Raw genomic sequence first — 14,749 nt, forward strand, 5'->3', positions numbered from 1 at the left:
GCTTTATAAACCGTGCACCGGTCCATTCCACAGTCATACCAAAAAACTCTTGTTCAAATATATGGACTTTTTTGTTCATGTTTTATTAAACAGTAAGAAAATGAGCCTTAAATGCATAACAATTCTGAACTTCTCACTTAAATTGCAGCTCACATCTTCAGCAAAATGACTCCGTATTAATACAGGCACCAAACCTTGAGGAACATGTTTTTTTTCCTTCTTCTTCAGGTTGAGCGTGCAGTTTTAATTTCACCATTTCACATGTTTAACACAAAGTGAGAAAGATTTCCTCTTTACAAATCCATTAAAGTATCGAAATATAAAACATAAAACAGTTATTTATCACCTGTATACGGTGCTATACAGAACACGAGAAACGACACAATTGTACTGCAGTGAAATTTGTTTTAAAATAGTACATTAAGTGAGGTGAAAAGCTTTATATCAATAGATCAGGTACAGACACACCAACCCTATACACAATGCTATGGCTCGATGGGATTAGATCCACAGGGAGCCTCTGTGGTTGTCTTTAGCTGTACAGGATGTGTCATTTTGTTTTTTTCCTATAGCAGCGCACTGCTCTCAATAAACACTACGCCTTGGTGTCACTGGACGTTGTCGGTGGGTCACTGGTCTTTGGCCTTTTGGACTCTGGAGGCTGGCAGACTGGATCAGTGGGCGGAGAAGGACGTTCTGGAGAGACACAAGGGAAGAGCTCAAGGGTCAAACATGACAAACAAGCCAAGAACGTCAATATCGCTTACTGAATTAGACTAGTCATTTGAGGAAAATGTACAGAGAAATTGAGAGTTACAGTCTGACCTTTTTAATTTATTTACTGTCCTAAATAATAAATTATAATATATTTATTTATACATTTCTATTTAGTGCAGCAAAACAGCAATTTAGAGAATACACTCTGATCTGCAGCTTTCATTTTGGAACAATTAAGTCCCAATAAATGGTCTGGAACATACCATAACCAATCCACAGGTAATGTAATTTTAGTCCCATGCATTCTGAATGGGTCATGGATTATTGTTTTGGTGCAGGCCTCATGTTACATGAAGAAATAAGTCACATACAGTGGACTTTTTCCGAGTGTCAGTAGTTGATGTCACACAATCCTATCATGCAACAGTTGGAATCAGTTGGCAGGAAGTTGTGCTGTTCTGACCCACAGACATTTACACCAGGTAACATGTATATTACCAAGCCATGTCAGGCAACTCGTCCCTGTGCCAGCTGTGTTCATAAAACCTAAAGATGGATGATAGCTGCTTGGGACAAGTAAACGGAAGAGCATTTTACTGGATCATCGAAGACCCCTAAAGACAGTGCGGGTGGATCTTCTCTGTTTAGTGGTCACCACAACGAATCATCTGAGGTGATTGAGGGTGGATTACTGCCATAAAACAAGCTTGGAGCGAACACGGAAGATGGAGTGATGGAAACCAACAGGCAATGGATTCAAAGCTTACTAATTGAATATCTTGGGAAATAGGGTGCTAGTGTCCGAGTCATACTCTATATTGTCCAATAACCTACCTTTGTTAAAAAGTATTACAGGGTCTCTGCAGGTTTCAACAAGTCAAATTTAAGACTTTTTAAAGAACATAATGAATACAATTTAAGACCCATTTCAAATCCATACTGGCAAAAAAGTACAAAAGACATGAAGGAAAATTGGAGCCACAAATCGTTGAACTTGCAATTCGGCTTAGCTGTGGGCTTTTATTAAGTTTTCTCCGCTGCTATGCTAAGCTGTAACACACCACGGCGCGCACACAGCACACTAGCTAGTAGTGCTCGATAAATTCTCATCAGGGAACACAGGTGGCCGACTTTAGTTCCATGTTGTAGTTGTTATCGCATCCTCAAACATTTCAAAGCGAGACTGAAGTTTATGCATGGTTTAAATTTTAAGACCTTTCAAAATTATATTGAAGACCTTTTATGAAATTTTAGGAGAATTTAAGACATTTTAAGGCATTAAATTCAAATTATTGGATTTAAGACTTTTTAAGACCCCGCGGACACCCTGTATTAACTATAACTAATCCTAACCTTGATCAAACCAGGATTTTAAAGTCAAAGCATTCATGTGATATTTACTACGCAAACAGCAACAGCCTAAGAAGTTGTCATCACTAACCATGTTTGGCCTTCTCAGTGGAGGAGGGAGTGCTGAAGAGTGAACTCACAGCTGGGGACCGGAGGGCAACTGTAGTCAAAGATACTCTCCTGAAAATAAATGCATGGAAGAGAGATTATAAACATGGCACCAACAACAAAAAACACACAGACACAAAATATTTAAATACAATGTACACCACACTTCCACTGCTATTATCCCGTTTCTTACTCTTTTGATTCAAATGCTGTTGACTGCACAGTAAAAAAACAAGCCAAAACTAGTTAAGGCAAGTAATATAAATACTGTTGCAAGTGTGGCTCTGCCATTGTTCTACAAGCAGTCTGGTTGGGAGATGATTATTATTTTATAGTCAGTGGGGGTCCAACAAATCCCTTGTACCAGCACAGGTCTTTGTTTTACAGCCACAGTAAGCAGCAAGAACAAAGCACACGAAAATGTACTTGTAATTCTCCTGCTCTGTTTTCAGAACAAAATTCTTTCCAAAAAGAACATTTTAAAGAGCACAAAGGTGTATTTCACTTGGTGCTTATATGTGTGACCTACTGTATGTCTTTAAAGATAATCACCTTAGACTTAAGGCACTGGGGAGCAAGTTAAATAGAATAAGCTTTGTTTACTCATTCCTGCCTGACTGCTGTCAAAACACTAATACATTGTTCAAGTACTTCCAAAAAGTACCATCACTCATCATGTTGTATGAGGAAACACCTAGTACATTTAAGGGGACTTTAAAAAGCCCCAACAAAAAATTTATTTAAAACTAAGGGTAGCTTCACTGCTGCAGAAATGTAAGTAGTTCTCTTTCACAATTACTAAGTCAAAATTGTTCATTTCAATATATTAGATTACAGCTAAATTTATATTAGCAAGTTAAAGTCTTCAGCCATGCTTTTGTAATGATATTCAACGATAACAGACCACATTTCTGGTATTGTTGATTTTTTCACAGCATTTCATGACAAATTGTACGAGCAGCTTAAATGAAATTGATAATGCAATTATCATGACTTGTAGCCATGACACACATGTACATTTAGAGCTATTATACATGCTAAAATCAGTATATAACTGTGCTAATATGAAGGGTCATCGGTAGACTCAGGGGGTCACTCACTCTGACACACCTAAACATGACATCTCCCCTAATATTTACCTTGGGGTGGGTCCTTTTGGGGTGGTTCTCCCTTTGGGAGTAGTGGGCCCAGGAGTATTAGCACTATTTAGGACATTAGGAGTGGAGGGAGTGAGAGGGGTGATGCGTTGTTGGGTTTTGGAGGAGCTGGTGGGAGTCAGGGGGGCAATGTTTGGTTGAGGAGTCGATGGAGCACTTGTGCTTGCAGTTGCTGGGGTCTGAGGTGCAGCAGGAGCTGTGGTTTTAGGGCTGGTTGGCTTCCCCCAACCATCCAGAGTGTTGAGGGTGATCCTCCGGGGCTGAGGTTTACACTTGGTGCTGGGGGTGCTCTTCTTCTCTGGGGGGGTGAAAGGAGGGGTGTCTTTGCTAGTTTGGGACGTGGGAGTCGGGGCTGAGCTTGATGGTTGGGACCCAGGAGATGTTGTCCTGCCCGCTGAGGACTTCTTGCTCTTTTTCTCAGCACCGGTGTTTGGGACAAACATCTCCAGTGTGGGGGGCTCTTTCAGAGGAGTGCCCAGCTCCCCAGGAAAAAAGGACAGGAAGGAACAGTAGCCGTCTGTGGAGGACACAGCCAGGAAGGAACCATCACGAGACCTAAACAGGATATTTTAGATATATCACACGTCAGTGGAGTGGTGACACATGAATGAGATGGACATTGCACTGACATTTATATGAATATTGTAATAAAAGGATAGATTTAAGTAGTGAGAGATTGAGAAATGATGATGCAACTGTTAATGGCATCATGAACTTTCCTAAAACATAGTAAACATCAAACTTTCTCCTACAGTTTGTACTGGTCATCACTTATGAAGTAAATTGCAAATATTTATGCAATAGAACAGCAGAATGGCATCAGTGTGAAATTACCACATTATACTCAAACGACATTTAATTTCGGTCACTGATAAATATTGAAAATGCAAGCAAGAATAAACTATAAAAGAAGACAAGAGAATCATGCCAACTTACCATGTAAGATCACTTAGTGTGTGGTAGTGAATGTTGGACACCAGGCCAAAGGGAATGGTCTGCTGGGTGTCGTACAAAAAGATGGCGTCCTCTGAAGCCACAGCAAACACCATACGGTAAGGCAACTCAAATAAGTTGGGAAGCGTCTCAACCGAACCATCTATACACGACACAGACACGGCGAGGAAATAAGACAACATTCCAGGGAAAGACAAAGAGACAATCCACTGGGTATTCATCAATAGATTTTGTCCATCCACATGGTTCATGTACTTGCCTTCTCCCTTCTTTGTTCTTAGTTCAAAGTAAACTGGGCAGCAGCGCACAGCCAGTGTAGCTTTAGATGGAGATGGCAAGTGGGCAATGGGCCTAAATGACAAAAGAGAGATTTGCACATGAACAACCAGTACTAATGTAGCAAAATCCTACTCTGTCGTAATATGACTGAAGAGTTACCTCTTGAGGCTCTTCCTGGAAAAGATGTAGGTGGTGTTGATGATATTTTCTCCAATCTCCACACATCCAGCTGTTCAAAAAAGTGATGATAGCAGAGGGAAATTAGTTAATATATTTTCTCACTCAGGAATCATTGCTTCACCTACAATACTGTGTATAAGCCTGCTATAATGACCATACAATATAGTTATTCCTCAACTTTTTTGGACCAACACACATACGCAGTTTTAAAATGACACAATTCAGAAGAAAAACAGCTTCTACAGATTAAAAATGTCAAGGATTTACACTTAACATCTTGCTAATAAATTAGACCAACTTTAACTCACATCATTCCAATCCAAATCATCACAGAATTTGTCTGACATAAAAATAACAAAGCCGCTGGTACACTGAGACGTTTGCACAGCACTTTAAGTAAGAAGTAAAAGCCAAAGTTTGTACCTGGGGCGATCAGGAAAGAGCCATCAGGTGTGAATGAAAGACGTCTGAAAAACGACCTCATACTGTCATCGTGGAAGATTCTGAACTGCTTGGCCTGCAAAGATACAGAAGTGCAGAAAGAAACATGTTCATAAAATGACTTATTCATTTAGCAACAGGACAGAAAGTCTCTGAAGAAATGAAGGAGTTTAATGTCAAGTAGAGGAAAGTATTATATAAAGGTTTAGGGAGCATGTGGCCAAGACATTCAGAATTAAGCTCACAAAGAAAAATCCCCAAAATATTCATACAAAATGTGCTGTATGAATAACACAATATGGTTTGGTCTAAATTTGATTTGCAGGATTTACAGGAATTTACTGTCTTACAGCACAGATTTCTAACTTTACTCCAGAGACACCTGGTAAATTGAGAAATGGGGCTCTTATATTGAAGACCATAGTCACCTCTCCTTCAGCGACTGGCCCAGAGCTCATTTTACTGATACAGAAAGCTTTCTTCTTGGTGTGAGTGTTGTACACACGCATCGCCCTGAAATGGAGGAAAAACAAAAATATCTTCAGCATCAAACTACAAGCCCATTATCAGTAACTACAAGCACACAAAAAAAAACATTATGTAATTAATGCGACACACAAACCAAACAATGAGTACTCTCTGTAAAAATGTGTTGCACCTGTCACAGCTGAGCGTGGCGACATATTGTCCCAGAGGATCCCACGTCACTCCCTGCACGTAACTCTTATGTTCGTTCAAGATACACAGCTTCGTTCCTAGAAGACATAAACAGTTGCGCACAACACAATAAATAAAAGGGACAAAATTAGATATTTACAATAACTAATAGTGCATGGTTTGCATGAAGCACTCGTATACTAGACAAGTACATATATTCAGTATTTATGAAGGCAAGCAAACCTTTGTTGATGTCCCACATAATAGCAGTGTTGTCGACAGAGCCAGACACCATGGAGTTTCCATCTCCTGTCCAGCAGATGTCATATACATCCTCTATGTGTCCCCTAAAAACAGGAAGAATTATAAGAAACCTCTGTGTATAACCTCACAGTTGCAGCAAGTTGAGGTAAAAAGTGGAAAGTGGGAAAACTCAGTATCTCGGATTAGATACTTTGATTTTAGTATTGGGCTTGTTATTACTATATATAGTACAGTGTATATTAAAAAAGTACTTTTCAACCCAGTTACTTTACCAAGATTAATATATTGTAGTATAATTAGTAGATATACCAATGAGGGTCACTAGACTGCAACATAATTTTTATTCAGCATCAGTCTAAACGAAGACTAAGGAGTCAATAAACACTCAGGAAATTTGAATTCTGATTAAACCCGATGAAGCTGTGTACCTTAGTGTCTTAACCACAGACCAGCTCTCCTTGTTGAGCTGAGCATCTTCATCTTCCTGAAACACAGGCGCCTGCTCAGGTTCTTTGCAGTCATTGAGCTTCCACAGGAGAATCGCTGAATCTATATCAAACAGAAACCATAAGATTATCAAAGGCTGATGTGTTTTAAAATACAGGGAATAACATTGGGGACTTTTATCGTTAAAACCTTTACATACCATCTCCTCCTGATGCAAGCAGCTCTCCGTTAGGACTAAATCGCACGACGTTGACAGCCTTGGTGTGTCTGGCCAGATTAGACAGAAACTCAACTGCCGCCTTCCCATCTGAGCCCATTTCTACTCGCCAGAGCTGAATCAATGACAGGACAAAAAGTTAAGTCAACTTTTAAATATACAGTTTTTCCCACTTAAATTAACAATTTTTGCTATAAGGTGTGTCTTGCAAGTAATCACATTTTCATTCATAAACAAATCTTGACTCAAGTCTGACTTCATTTCTCAAAATTTGAGACTCGACTTAGATATGAAACTCATGACTGCAGACTTAACTTTGACTTGAGTAAAATTACTTGAAATTACAGGCTTGTGTGCAAACCTTGCAACCGAGCGACACCAACATCACTATTGGACACTTTAAATTACATTTGAAAAAGGTTCCATTGTCTGCTAGGCCTAATGTCAGTATAACAGTACATTTTAGACAATGTAGTTTTTATTTGATTTAGGTAAAAATAATTATTTATTTATTTAATAAACTTGACTTGACTTGCTTGATTCCAGCAGGAATTACTTCGAACCTGAAGGTTAAGACTTGAGACTTGCATGTGTGTAAGTTGTGATTAAGATGTGTCCCTGTACTCACTCTGACGGTGGTGTCCACTCCAGCTGTGGCAAGTCTATGGAAGCGTCCATCAGAGCTGTGCTGGAAGTCCATACTGTAGACTGGCTCCTTGTTGTGCCATGCAATCTCACACGTAACCACCTTCATTTTGTCTGATTCAACACAGCCCTGAGGAGGGAAAATACACGACAATTTTACAGTTTATTCAGTTTCTATGCAGAGTTACTGACTCTGTGGAGACAGCACCTGGTTATTTTTACATTCAGGTAAATACTAATTATGTAGTAAAGTCAACAGACAAAAACAAAACTATTTTCAAAGCTAACGCGAGAACGCAGTAAATGGAAACGACGGTACAGTGAGCTAACACAGTTAGCAACAGACGTTTCTGACTCTGTTAAATGGTTTGTGTAGTTTACGTGACGCACAAACAGATGCATGTGTGTGTGCGTCACTTTAAGCTGAAATACATGTTCTTTACAAACGAACACGAGTACTACATATGTATATAATAGACGGAATACATCTCAAAGTAAATCTTTCTTACCTCCTCTGTTGTGCAGCTGAAGACTTCAGTGCTTTCCCGCGTACTATTCTTTTCAAAACTTCCGGTTGACCGGGGCTGCAGTGATTGGACGAACATCCGGAAAAGACGCTGAAAGGGCGGAGCCAAACATGTCTTCTTTTACTATTTTTACATGGCGAATTACTAGCATGTGGAACAAGACCGCCATCTACTGTCAGTTTATATTTTAGCCTTGTAATGAATCCTGTGATGGGGAAACAAGTTTTCAAAAAGGATTGTTGTTTATTTTATTGTGTTTTATTCTATCTATATCTATATAGTTCATGCCTTAGTTTCTGGCAAACAATTTAAGTACGTGATCCTGTCTGTGGGTGACATGACTTGGAAGCTTTGCAAAAAAAAAAAAAAGGTATTTTAAACATAAATATTCATTTTCAATATTTGCTCACAGTAGTATCTACTGTAGATGCAAGGAAACAATGGTATTTTAAGTATATTATGTAAAATATGAGAAGCACATACATATCCAGTTTCTCACTCTCATTTAGTATAATTAAAAACTCTGTCATTGTTTGATTTTCCATTTTCCAGGTACAGAAAGTTTCCATTTTCTTATTTTGCCTCAAACAGTTATAATGCTTTTATTTTTATTTCATCATCCACACAGTTTTTTTTAGTACAAAAAGTTCTGACCCCAGGACCTGCAGTGTGTCTGGACATTCACTAGCAGGTTATAAAAGTCAATAGAGAGTATGTTACAAAATGATTGGCTCCTTTAAAACTTTAAATTGAATTATCTAGTATTCTATAATATCATCATTCAGTGGTGACAGTATCTGTATTTCACATACATTAGCTTATTAGATCGGCTGTCTGCTCTTATTTCTTTCATTGTAAAGTTACTCTCACCAATTAAGCTATTAAGCTTTTAAATAAAAGCTGAATATCGTTGACAATGATCACATGTGATGTGGGAGCTGTATCACAACAAGAGCCATGGAGAAATGAACGCTTGTCTTTGAAAAATAGAGGAAAGATTATTATATGAAACACCAGCTGTTATATATATATATATATATATATAAATAAAAACACTCAGTTTTGATACGTGAGGGCCAATTTAGGAACCCAACACTGGACTGAGGGCCGCCAAAGGAAAAAAAAAAAGGAAAAAAAACAGACAGAAATCCCATTTGTAATAATTTTAATGACCAGATTGCAGTTGTACAGTTTACAAAGTTGGTCTGTATCCAGTAATGTCCAATAAACATTTAACAAGCTTAGTAGCTCCTGGGTTAAAACATTCATTGCAGGCCGCCAGAAATGTTTCTCCAGGACGCCATTGGCCCACGGGCCACACTTTGAGAACCAATGATTTAATCAGATGATAATAATGCATTGGAGGTTAAATACTATGGAACATGTACTAACATGTTCAGTGTTCAAAGATTAAGTGAAACGCTCATGGCACCATCACCATATGAACCCGAGTCTCTTCTTCGCATCCTGAATATCTTCTACCTCATTGAGCGTTTTGATGTTCTGCGTAACATTAGAGACGTATTTTGGCATCTGAGCACCACTGCGGTCCTGAACGAGGTAGCTTGGCCTGAATCCACTAAAAACAGGACCGGGCCCTCCTCCGATCCCTTCCCTCGCAGCTTTGCAAAGCGGAATGATGTTCCGCTGAGCCTCGGCTGCTGCGCCGATGATGTGCCGTGAATACTGTTGAAACTGGTTCTCTTCTTCAGCCACAAGGTCTCTGTTCTTCTCCACAAAGCCATGCTCCTCCATTCTGAGCTGATGTTGCCTGGAAATCCTTGCAGTCTGTAAAAAAAATCCTTGTTACCGAGCATTATTATTATTATAACAGGGTATAGTATATACTTATACCACACTACATAATCACCACTATAACGGGGACACTACCATTTGTGTGACATTGAAGTCTTGTAGTTTTCTTAGATCTTCTCTCATCTGCTGAGACTTCAGTTTCTGTTTCTCAGAATATACAGTGTCAGCCTCTTTTATGGCCTGGAGCATGTCTCGGGCATTGTGTTGCACCTCCTTGTCCCTCTGCTCCTTCTCTTCTTTCTTTAAAAGAAAAAAACATCAAACTTGAGTCCACAAATGGATTCACAGAGGTTTCCTGTCTAAAAAATGAACTGTGTCAGTGTTGTTGATGGTACCATCAGTTGTCTGTGTGCAGTGATGGACTCCAACATTTGGGCCTTCTTCTCCTCCTCCTCCCTCTGCTGTTGCTCCTGCTTGGCCTCCTGTTCAGCGACAGCCTGAGCGATCCTCTGCTCTTGGCTGACGGTCTGCTCTCGCTGCGTGACTGTTAGTTTGTCTATGATCCTCTGTCTGTGCTTCTGCGCCTCGCTGGAGAAAAAAAAAAGAGTCAATCAGAGATAACGCTGTCTGAGACGCAGAGGCAGATGAATATGGATAATAGATGGGTGTCACCTAAACAGCTCTTGTTCTTTGTCTTTCCTCATCTTGATCATTTTTTCTTTAGCAGAGAGAAACAGTTTCCTTTTCGCCTCTTCAGCCTCCTGTTTCTGTGTGTCCTCTGCTCTGATGAGGTTTCTATTGGTGACATGTTCCTGTATATAGTGACACGTGTTAGGGTTAAATACACGTTTGAATGTTACAAACACCTCTGATGCTTAGGGTTAGAGTTAACCCTTATACCAGCTACTTTATTACGTACAACCATTCAACTGCATGTTGATGCAAATATCTAATCAGGCTGGTCTGAGTATTTCAGAAACTGGAACGTTCAAACACAACCATGTATGGGGTTTACTGAGAATGGTCAGAATAAGAGAAAATATCCAGTGAGTTCCCAGGGGAAACAATGGCTTGTTAAAAGGCAACAGTAACCCAGATAACCCCTGATCATAACAAAGGTTTCCAGAAGATCATCTCTGAAGACACAACATGTCAATCCTTGAAGCAGATGTGATACAGCAGCACATAAGAACACATGGTGCCACTCCTGCTACTTTATTAGGTGCCTTATGTACCTAATAAATTGGCATGTCAGTGTATTGGCTTACATATTTACTCATTGCACAGTGAAATAGTTTGTATGTTACGCTCTAATCCAGGGTTTCTCACTCCTGGTCCTGGGGGACCATTTGAATCAGGTAATTTATTCCAGGACAAATACATAAGCCGGTTTTTTGTGGAAAAAAAACATAGAGATTGTCAGGTTTGGACGCTACCAGGTGAGTATGCATGAGGCTTCTCTTCTGCTCTGCTTGCTTTTCTTCCTCCATCTGTTGCTCCCACTGATAGAGTGCGAGTAGGCGTTGAATTCCCTCTCCATCCTTCTTGCTTTCCATCTTCTGTTGCTCTCTGGCCGTCTCGTTTTCCTTGATCCTTAAGAAAGGAAATCAGATTCCGGTGTGAAACAACATATTGTTACTCAAGCCTTCGCCTCAGGTTTTATCTGGAACAATGATGCTTCCCTTTTGTAGCATCACTCCACTCATTTAATGCATGCTATCAGAGGCGCAGCTTGTGAACAGGCAGGGCAGGCAACTGCTTGGGGCCCCGAGCTGATAGGGGGCCCCCGACACTCGGAGCTTGAGGTTCTGTTTTTACTGAAATGTGCAGTGAGCAGCCGCCTCCCAGTCCCCCTTAAAAAACAATGGGCGATTTGCAATGACATCTCAGTAGGAAACCTCCCTAAAGGGGCCCCACCTCACTTTAACCTGTGTGAAGTTATCGTTATGCAAGTTGGAAAATGAAGAGGATTATTTACAGTGTAATGCATATCTTTTTTACTCAGTTTATAGTTTTTTTTCAGTTATTTACAGTATTTTATTGTTCTATATATTTATATTGTTTTATAATGTGGGTTCTTTACAGTGTAATGTGTTTTTTTTACTAAGTTTATATAGTTTTTTAAAAGCTATTTACAGTATTTTATTTATATTAAATTATAAATTTATATTTTCACATACTTTTTAATTACAAGGTTTTTCCATGTTATTTCATTCATTTCGAAAAAAAAAAAAATAATATTTTAAACTCATACATTTTTCGTTGGTGTCAGATTATTTATAACATAATGGTGATGAACACTGGTTGGAAGGGCCCCCTGGGAATTTTTGCTTAGGGCCCCTACAGACTCTAGAATCGCCTCTGCATGCCATCATGCCAGTTATACCATAACATGTACAAATTAAAAGCATATTTTCTAGTGAGAGACTCACTGATTTTTCAGGTCCTCTGCAACAGCCTTTCTCTCACATTTCTTCTCAAGGGTTTTCTCCTTCTCTTTCCTCAGAGCTTCTTCCTCTCTGGTCTTAACCGTATTCATGAACTCTTTGTCCACATCTTTAGAAGCACTCTTTGTTGCTTTCTTCAGTTCGAGTTGTGCTTCCCTCTCCTTCAACACCTCTGTCAGCAACAGTGCACTCTATCACCATGGCAAGAAAAAAAAGTAATTACTGCAAAGCGTCTATTGAAAATGAAAGTTTCAATGTTGAGGCGATACTAACGTGTAATCCTTTGACTCTGTCAGTTTGATAATACAGCTGAGTCTTGGCCTTTTCAATGGCCTCTTTACGCTGTTGTTGCAGGTATTTGGCCTCTTCGAGGTCAACCTGTTTCCTTTTCTCCTCCTCAACCTGCTCGCGGATCTTCTTCGCCTCCAGCTTCTTTTGCCTCTGACCCTTTATATAATAATATTAGCAGAAAGTCAAGCTTTTGTTGCATTGGCAGAATAAAGTACAACCGGGGAAACAAGACAACTTACAGCGATGGTGTTGGACCATTTCTTCACCACCTCTTTTGATTGTGCGTGCATGGCTTCTCTCTGCTTCACCGCCTCCCTCAAACTCTCCTCGTCTTTATTAACTTGGTTCAATTCGTCCTGAATCCTCAGCCATTCGGCCTTGGTTAACACCTTGACTTGTCGGAGATCAGGAACCTGGAGGATTCTGCTTGAATCCTCTGCTGAAGGGGGACAAAATGACCAATGTATCTATGTGAACCATCACTTTGTATATTATCCGGGTAGATTTCCAGAAATGCCATTCTGCAAAAATGACTGATGTGCTGTCATGTTAGGTGTAACGTTTCTATGTGTGTAACGTAAATAGAATGGTAGGCATGTGAAGGGTATGCTCTTTTAATTTGCATTTACATAAAACTTGACAGTGTAACATCCACATCCTCCACCACCAAAGTGATACTCTCTTTTATGACATGATCGCAATAAAGCAGCATTATTATACAATGAAGGAATTGTGAATTGAAGCTTTCCAAAGCTACTCTGACATTTTTCTGTATGTGAGAAGTGACCCCTGTTTATTACTTCATTGAAACGATAAAAAAAAACAGTTAAACTCTCACCACTTTTACTGGATCCTCTGCGTCGGCCGTGCTGAACCACAGATGCCATTTCTAACAATATTGATCACACAGCTGATCAGACACGCACACACACAAGCACACAGTGCTGTGTGAGTTTGTTGTGCAGTATCTAGGCAACTGTTTTTTTCCCCTGATTGACGACAGATGGCGCTGTTTGCACTGTTTTTGGCTCCAAGTGAATGTGAATCCAATGTCTTTGAACTTCCCATGTGGAACTTTTGATATCATTTGAAACAGAGGATTTGTATTCTTTCAACCCAAACAAATATTTAATTTCATTTAGATAGATAGATAGATAGATAGATAGATAGATAGATAGATAGATAGATAGATAGATAGATAGATAGATAGATAGATAGATAGATAGATAGATAGATAGATAGATAGATAGATAGATAGATAGATAGATAGATAGATAGATAGATAGATAGATAGATAGATAGATAGATAGATAGATGTCTTACTTTTGTGTTTTGAATGTTGCATATTCTCAAATTAAGGGGTGAAATCAAATTGCCATACAACTAATGAGAGGCAGGACAGTTTAATTTGGATTCATGTGACCACAGTGTGTTAACGCTAGTGACATGGCAACAGATTTGTAGTTTTCACTAGAGCAGCAATAATTTTTCTCTTCTTCGTTTGTTACATTTGGTCAAATAGACTCTGTGATTATGTACAGAAACAAACAAACAAACAAACAAACAAACAAACAAACTGCGTTGCATTTTAAACACTAGTGTTAAACCCAAATAGATAGTGATACCGAGTCAATACTGACATAAGATGGCAGTCATCATGTGCAGCCAACAAGTCAGATGATGAAAATTGTCGCTTGAATTAATAATGGACAAAAAAAACCAGTCTGACCTGAAGTGTTCACTGGAGGAAAATATGAACATGTTTGATTTAAATATATATATATTACTATATTATAATACATATATTTTTGACTATGTTTATATAGTTTTTAAAAAGCTATTTACAGTATTTTATTGTTCTTTACATTTACATTTTTACATACTTTTTAATTACAAGGTTTTTCCATGTTATTTCATTCATTTTGAAAAAAAATAATATTTTGAATTCATACATTTTTCATTGGTGTCAGATTATTTGTAACGTAATGGTGATGAACACTGGTCGCAAGGAAGGGCCCCCTGGGAATTTTTGCTTAGGGCCCCGACAGACTCTAGAATCGCCTCTGATCATGTGACATTTATGGATGTGGAAGAGTGTCACTGTAGATGTCATGAAAAGTACAATAATTATAATAATAAAAAAAACTATCTGTAAGTATTAAAGTATAAATCTTTCTTTCTTTCGTGGTCTGTGCAGGCTGCAAGGCACAGAGCTTTTTTTGTGAATGAATAAAAGTATTTGTCTTGCTTTTCCTTTCTTTTCTTTTCTTTCACGTGGCCTGCAAGATGCAAGGCACTGTTGGTTATATCAGA

The 14,749-nt window shown here is 38.9% G+C and overlaps 2 protein-coding genes across 2 annotated transcripts; both read right to left on the minus strand.

Annotated features, from left to right (window-relative positions):
* Positions 1–595: 595 nt before the first annotated feature.
* Positions 596–7,525, minus strand: chaf1b (chromatin assembly factor 1, subunit B; the record flags this gene model as incomplete). Its single annotated transcript, XM_083908410.1, has 12 exons — positions 596–696; positions 2,159–2,247; positions 3,315–3,887; positions 4,269–4,637; positions 4,725–4,794; positions 5,169–5,262; positions 5,615–5,699; positions 5,845–5,941; positions 6,087–6,190; positions 6,536–6,656; positions 6,754–6,886; positions 7,400–7,525. The coding sequence occupies 12 exons, from the start codon at positions 7,523–7,525 to the stop codon at positions 596–598; spliced, it is 1,962 nt and encodes a 653-aa protein (XP_083764536.1).
* A 1,852-nt stretch (positions 7,526–9,377) lies between these two features.
* cfap210 (cilia and flagella associated protein 210) lies at positions 9,378–13,323 on the minus strand (the record flags this gene model as incomplete). The annotated part of the gene is made up of 9 exons (XM_083908411.1): positions 9,378–9,731; positions 9,834–9,998; positions 10,094–10,286; positions 10,371–10,510; positions 11,135–11,291; positions 12,131–12,336; positions 12,419–12,592; positions 12,676–12,875; positions 13,278–13,323. 9 exons carry the CDS (start codon positions 13,321–13,323, stop codon positions 9,378–9,380), a joined length of 1,635 nt encoding a protein of 544 aa, XP_083764537.1.
* Between the last annotated feature and the right edge of the window lie 1,426 nt (positions 13,324–14,749).

The sequence above is a fragment of the Microchirus variegatus genome, assembly GCF_963457635.1.
Source record: "Microchirus variegatus genome assembly, chromosome: 22".
Taxonomy (NCBI): domain Eukaryota; kingdom Metazoa; phylum Chordata; class Actinopteri; order Pleuronectiformes; family Soleidae; genus Microchirus; species Microchirus variegatus.